General features: G+C 37.9%; 2 protein-coding genes across 2 annotated transcripts; both read left to right on the top strand.

The window, feature by feature from the left end:
• Positions 1-437: 437 nt before the first annotated feature.
• Positions 438-3282, top strand: LOC141594980 (protein FAR1-RELATED SEQUENCE 5-like). Its single transcript, XM_074414957.1, has 4 exons — positions 438-543; positions 1759-1882; positions 2143-2216; positions 2306-3282. The coding sequence occupies exons 1-4, from the start codon at positions 438-440 to the stop codon at positions 3280-3282; spliced, it is 1281 nt and encodes a 426-aa protein (XP_074271058.1).
• Positions 3283-3636: 354 nt separating this feature from the next.
• LOC141594979 (protein FAR1-RELATED SEQUENCE 5-like) lies at positions 3637-4494 on the top strand. Its single transcript, XM_074414956.1, has one exon. It carries the CDS (start codon positions 3637-3639, stop codon positions 4492-4494), a length of 858 nt encoding a protein of 285 aa, XP_074271057.1.
• Positions 4495-7471: the final 2977 nt, after the last annotated feature.

Below are 7471 nucleotides of genomic sequence, written 5' to 3'. Positions count from 1 at the left end.
AAGTTCGCCAAGTGTATGGGGCCACTTGACAAATAGCCAACTGATTCAAGTTCAGATACTCTTGAACCAAAGGAGGGAAAGGAAATCGCAGACCCAGGCGAAAGGCATACTCATACAAACAAATCCACCCTTCCCTCACCGAGTCAGCTTTCTGGCCAGGAGTCAGAATGTGGAACACCACGTCATCAGAAAAGCCAAAGGTTTTCTTGATATGATCAAGATCCTCAGGGGTAAACTCGGAATCACAAGAATGCTTGGCGGAAAGGACGCCGCCGGAGAGAAAGTCATCGGACGGCATCACTGGATCCGAAGCCGAGGACGAAGAGACGGACTTTTGTGACATGGTATGCACAAAAATGAAAAGAAAATAAAGATGAAGACAAAGTACCTGTGGAAGAGCAACCGACAGAAGGAAAGAGAACTTTTAAGAGGAGGAGATGAAGGAGATTGATGGTGATGGAGAAAGTGAGGAGTTTTGGGAACACCGAAGGAATATAAAGAGAGAGGAAGAGTTAGTGGGAGAGTGGGATAATAATTGTAGCGGTTGAGGAGTTATTAAGAGGAGAAGTAGTAGAAACTAAGATAACTGCTAAAAGCCTCGTCAGTTCTACGCATCGCAACTGAAATTCCCGCCTAAAAATATTTGAGACGGAAATTTGGGGGCAATTGTTATGGATAAAAAACGCTGTTTACAAATCCCAACGTGGCATCATGTTGACAGGAGAAAGTGGCCAAGAAATGGACATGTGGCGCGCGACGGTTGGAAAGGGAAAGAAAGATGGATTGCTGAGGTGGCAAATTACGGACCGCTAGATTAATAAAGAACAAACACAACATGGCCCAAAGGAAAGAAGCCCACACGTGAGAAAGAGCAAAAGACCCAGTCAATTAACAAACTCCTACTTTGCAGCACGTTGACCTGATATTCCGCAACAGAAGCAGAGGCAATTTTCAAACCCTAGATTTGGTCTTCAACAGCTATAAAAGCAAGGGCAAAGCAGCGTACAAGGACACTCTGGGGATTATCAAGCAACACTCGTCTCTAAAAATCCATCAGCAATTGGCAATAATTACTGAACAACATAAAATTGTATTTCCTTATTTTGGCGTATTTTACATCGATTATAGTGCAAAGTTGGCGGGATTCCGACTCCCCCCGCGGTTGTTCCCACACCGGGTTTTCCGCGTCACCAAAAATCTCTCGTGTCATCCTTTTGTCTATCTTTTCCTTCTTTACTTATCGCATATTTACTCGTTAGATTAATCATAATCCAATATTAATCGGCCGTAGATCGGTCACTATCACTCACCATTTAAATATATAACTCGGTAACTTTTTACCAAAACACTTATCACTAGCTTCTGTTAGTTATATTTAGGTTTATTTTTGGTACAGAAACGACCGTATCAACATGTTTCTAGCTAGCTAAATTTCTATCTCTAAATAGTATGTATCTAGATAACTGAACATGTGCATCTAGGGTCATAAATATATGTACCTCTGGAGAATTTTTCTTCCAGCTAGTTATGATTTTTTATATTTTTGCTTTTGATTATTGAGCACACATGTAAGAATAAATTTCTTAGCCAAGATACATCTCTTTATACTGTTAGATACATGCTTCTAGCTAACTAACATAAGTGTATCTGGTTAGCTAAAATAGTGTACCTAGCTAGCGAAAGGTCTGTATCTAAAAAACATGTATTCTGACACATGAACTAGTGTACCTAATTTGATTGAGATGTGTACGTTTGCAGATAGTATACCTGCTACTAATGTCCATGCTTCAAGCAGTACTGATATACCGCGTGTACTTCCCTTGACTAATGCACCAGGTACAAAAAATGCAGCTTGTTATTCATTATTATATCTAAAAATCATGTATCTTAAGACATGAACTAGTGTATCTTATATGATAGTGATGTGTACTTTGAAGCCTATCAATCTTTAACCAGTTTTTCTTCCCCTTTTAGTAATTAGGATATAATGTGGTGTTGATTTATTTAGTTATCTCTCAGTATTTTTGTGCCCCACTTTTGTGTTTGCTGGTGAGTTACACTTTAATATGGACTGATCAACAGTGTATCTTAAGATGCGTATTCTACTGTGCATAATTTCCTGTGCATTTCCTGTGCAAACAGTATACCTGCTACTAATGTCCATGCTCTGATCAGCAGTGTTATGCCTCGTGTACTTCCCTTAACTAATGTACCAGGTACAAAAATTGTATCTTGTTCATTATTATACTAGCTAATAAAAATTGGTTTGACAAAAATAACAATCTTTTTGTTGATTGTCTTGTAGAAACCCCAGAAATTGGTTCCAAAAATATAATTTTCGGATTCCCGAGTTGTCCAGAACATGTTAAACCAATCAATGGGATGATATTTCCAAATTTGGAAGATGGCATAGATTTTTACAACAAATATGCCAAAGTTTGTGGGTTTATTCCAAGGTTAGATTCAAAAAAATTGGTTAAAGGGATTATTACACACAAGCGTTGTGTGTGTAATAAAGAAGGAAAAAGTAGGAATAAGGGAACTAAAAGGAAGGGGACTGTTACAAAAACAGGATGTGAAGCTAAGGTTAGTTTTAGGAGAATTGATACTGGTGAATATGAAATTTATGATTTTGTCGAGGTTCACACACATGCTATGATTATACCGGCGACAATGATTCATTTGAAACCATCTAGTAATTTGAATCTCTTTCACAAGAAAATAATCATGGATAATTCAAGAGTAAATCATGGTCCGGTGGATTCATTTAGAATGTTTAAAGAATATATAAAAGGGTACAAAAATGTTGGGGCTTCTTTAGAAGATTTCAAAAAAAATTTAAGGGTTGTTAAGAAATACATCAAGGAATATGATGTTGAGATGTTACTGGAGAGTTTCATGCAAAAGAAGGCTATGTCTCCATCATTTTATTTCGACTTTGATGTGGATGATGAGAAGAGACTAAGTAAGGTTTTTTGGGCAGATCCAATCTCAATTAAAAACTATGCCCTTTTTGGTGAAGCCATATCTTTTGATGCTACTTATAACTTCAATGAATATAAAATGGTGTTTTGCCCTTTCACGGGTATGGACAACCATAAAAGGTGTGTCACTTTTGCGGGTGGTTTGTTAAGAAAGGAAGATGGAGAATCATTTACCTGGTTGTTTGAGAATTTGGTAAAAGCTATGGGTGATTGCTATCCTACTACAATAATAACTGACCAATGCCGAGGTATCAATCAAGCTTTAAAAGATGTGTTTGGTGACAAAACACAACACTGATTATGCATGTGGCATATAATAAAAAAGCTGCCTGACAAAGTCGGTCCATCAATTTGCCAAATCACAAACTTTTTGAAGGAAATAAATTCTATTGTTTGGGATGGAGAGATTGATACAGAAGAATTTGAATTCAGATGGAAGTCGATCATTTCCACGTATGAGCTTTCTGATCATGAGTGGCTGAAGTCAATGATTGACATTCGTGCAAGTTGGATTCCCGCCTATTTTAGAGACATATATTTTGGCGGGATTATGTGCACAACATCAAGGTCGGAATCTGAAAATAGCTTCTTTGGGAATTTTACTAACCCGCACCTCACTCTTGTCGAGTTTTAGATGCGTTTCCAATCGGCTATGGATACTCAGAGATGGAAATATTCAAAGGTGACAACTGATGATAAAAACTCTTCTCCAAAATTATCAACACCTCTCCTTTTAGCAAAGAAAACTGCTGAATTTTACACAACAACTATGTTTTATGAATTCCAACAAGAACTCCAAGCTGCATGTTTTACTTGTGGTCTTTCACCGAGGACAATTGAAGACTACAATGACCATATATCAATAATGGACCGTGAGAAAGACAAGGTATACACAGTTGATTTAAGTGGTAACAAGTTTTCTTGTTCGTGTAAAATGTTTGAAAGAATCGGGTTACTTTGTAAGCATATTTTGTGGGTGTTGAAGAATAGAGGGTTTGATGATACACCTAGGGAGTATCTATTAGACAGATGGAGCAAATGTACAACCTTCCGTCCTATTTTTAATGTTGTTGGAACAACACTCCTAGCTGATTGTCTGTCGGTAGAAAACCACCAAAGCAAGATAAGTGAATTGTGGTCGGAAGTATTTACTTTGGTTTTGCTTGTTGAGGATAATGAGGAACTTGGTGATGAGCTGCTTGAACTTCTTCGCAGTTTCAATGAGAAATTGATGATTTCAGTTAAACGTGGGAAGTCAAAAAACAAGAAAGCTGAAATTGAGATGCTTATTGGGTCAAAAATTCCCACTGAAGCTAGTGTTCTACCACCAGAAAAGTGCAAGAATAAGGGATCGGGAAGACGGATTACTTCAAGTAAGGAAAAAGCAGTACAAGAAAATGCAAAGCCTCTTAGGAATTGTCGTGCTTGCGGTGAAATGACTCATCATGATAGTAGAAATTGCCCGAGTCGAGTCATTCAAAGTGATTTTCAGTTTGATTTCACTCAGTAAAAGTGTAAGCTGTATTACAGTATTGCTTCAGGCTTAGTAGTATGTAAAAACTTCTAAAAAAGTATGTACTATCTAACTCTAAATTGCGGAAGGATTGTCTTGTTGGTTTGCGTACAAATGAAAACTTGTGTGGACAGCGGGGGCCCACGGGGGCGCTTGGGAGAGAGGAGAAACAAGCGTTTGCATTTTGTATGGAGTCGCCACCAATTTTTATGGGAAATTGGAACCGTTCGAATACCTCGTGTCATGTCAAGACACAAAGTAGTGACATGAACACTAAGCAATCGTTACCCTTAGCATTCTATGTCTAGAATGACTCTCGTGGATGCCAATGAACACGGGTGTTCACAGATATCTGGAGTAAGGGGTGAGGGTACGTATTAGGAAGCTCTTTTAATCGAACACCTAATCCCGCCCGCCTCGATAGCGGCCTCTACTAATGATTAGGGAAGTTATTCGTACTCGATATATCGTCGATTATATGCATGCAATGCAACATCCAAGTTTTAATCCTAGAATGTGAGAATTAATACTAAGTCGGTGAACAATTAATTTAGCAAACAATTAGGTCGAAGTAGGATTTAAGTTCAATTACATGTGAAAACATACAAATGATACAAGAAATAATGATAAATACAACAAAAGAAAATTATAATAATGAAAATTACAATAATTACATTGGATTAGGCGATTTATGTCGAAAATACCTTTAAAACGGATAATTTAAGAAAAAGAATAAAGGAATAAAATTACGAACAGATCAGAAGATGATAATACGATTAATAGTTAATTAAATGTAAGCTAATTAAACTAGGTCAAGGCAACCACGGAGTTCAGGGACAGAATTCAACGCGGAATAGGCGCAGGCGAGAGTGCGTCCTTTGAATAGGCGCGGACCAGATGCGTCTGTTCTGACTCCGACTCGGGCCGTGGAGCCGGAATTGCGTGTTGTTAATACTCGTTGGTGAATTTAATGATTGATTAAATTATTTACTCGGATGAAAGTGATTAGTGGATTATTTACATGTGATTAAGGGTCATAAAACAATAAAACATGGATGAAACGGAATTAAACGAATTAATATAAGATTAATAAGAATTATTAACAAGTTAACAAACTAAACCAATTAATTAGGTTAAATACAACGGATTAATGACGAATATATAATAGATATGACAAATAACAGATATAAATATGTCAATGATGAATTCCAGAAACTCAATATTGATGAATTGAATCTCTAAAACCCGAATTGAGTTTAATGACGAAAACCCGCAAATATTGATTACTTGGGATTTAAGTCGAATTTATGATGAATTATGTGCTAATGAATGATAATTAATATACATGTGAAATATCAGACTATTATGACGAAGAATTAAAGAACAAACAGGTAAAAAGCAAACAACGAATGAGTTTACAGAGGACGAAGGAAGAAGAAAGGAAGCGAGAATCTGCGGCGGCCCTCACGAAGAGGCGCAACAGTGCTGCGCTCCTTCAAGAGGCGCAGCGATTGTTGCGTCCTTTCTCGACGTTAGTCTTAAAAACCGTAAAAAGAGGTTTTAAAACATGGTTTAGAAATCGGTTTTAATGAGGTATTTTCGACATAAACCTTACAATAGTGATACAATAATTAAAATAAAATAAATAAAAGAGAGATTTACACCCTCAGACTTACATGTTGACGAAACGAGAAGGACTAAGATATCGATTAGTGATGCTCGACGCGAATGCAAAGAAAGTGCCCTCGTAAGAGGAAAACGATTAGATTAATTAAGTTGATTGATGTGTAGTTGGTCAAGCTGGTCGGTCATGCAAACGAGGCTGGTACTCAGAAGGATCCGAGCTTACGTGGTCGAATGTTCAAGGACGTAGACGCCAAAAAGTAAGAACAAAGGTCTAGAATGCAAAGGGAGAAGAGAAGGGCGGACACTCGCGTGAGAAATATGAGGAGAAAAGGCTCCTATTTATACTAATCACGTGAAAGAATTAGGGTTTCGGAGACTCTTTGGAAGTGAATCTCGGAAAGATATGAAAAAGATACGAAAATTACGCAGAAAAGGACCTGGGAAGAGGCGCAGCAGTCACTGCGTCTCTTGGAAGAGGCGCAGCACCTGCTGCGTCTGTTCCCAAGGGGTTTCCTCTGCGGAAGAAAGATTTCCGTGTTTAAGTTATGGTAGGACGGAATAATTCGGTTTTCCTTAATATCTTATGTGAATATTACGGGAAATTGTTTACCAAAAGATAAAGATTGTGAAATATGGAATAGAAATATCCGGAACATTCCAGAACATTTTGACTCGGGATTTAACGGTTATCAGAAAATGGAGACGGTTTTAGGCCCGGACCCCAAATGTACTTTAATTACTGTCAAAACGACCGTATCGGCACGTAGATGACAACTAAGAGGTAGACATTAATATTTGAGCAATCACTTGACGATAATCTTACGAATTGTCACAAATCGTTCCGCGTACCAAACATGCGGCCCAATCATTACCGGGTGGTTTGCGAGAGGTGCAGAAATGAGGTATCTACAACTTGTAGTATTGAAAACTTCAAAGGATTGTCATGTTGGACAATAATAGAAGTTCCTAGTTTACTGACTTTTCTGTTTTTGTTTCCTTTTACTGTCCCCTCTCTGATCAGAATAGATTATTGAACGTGCCAATTGGATTGAATCATTGGGTATTCCAGGGAGAATAAGTATCAAGGCAGCATGTAATACTCCGTATTTATAAGTCTTGGGGTACTCTATCGAGTAGGCCTTACTCTGTCGAGTAAGGGTAAGTTGCGTTTTAGAAAAGTTTCTGACCTGTTGGGTACTCGATCGAGTAAGGGGGTACTCGATCGAGTACCTTAGCTACCCGATCGAGTGTCCGGTTTTACGGGGAGTTTTCTCGGGTTTTGTTAATTATGCGATTAAGGTATATAAGCTTTGTTGTCATTATTCTAAATCACTTTTTCAAAACCTAA

The sequence above is a fragment of the Silene latifolia genome, chromosome 8 (genome assembly GCF_048544455.1).
Source record: "Silene latifolia isolate original U9 population chromosome 8, ASM4854445v1, whole genome shotgun sequence".
Classification (NCBI taxonomy): Eukaryota; Viridiplantae; Streptophyta; class Magnoliopsida; order Caryophyllales; family Caryophyllaceae; genus Silene; species Silene latifolia.
This window is presented reverse-complemented; position numbering and strand designations above follow the sequence as displayed.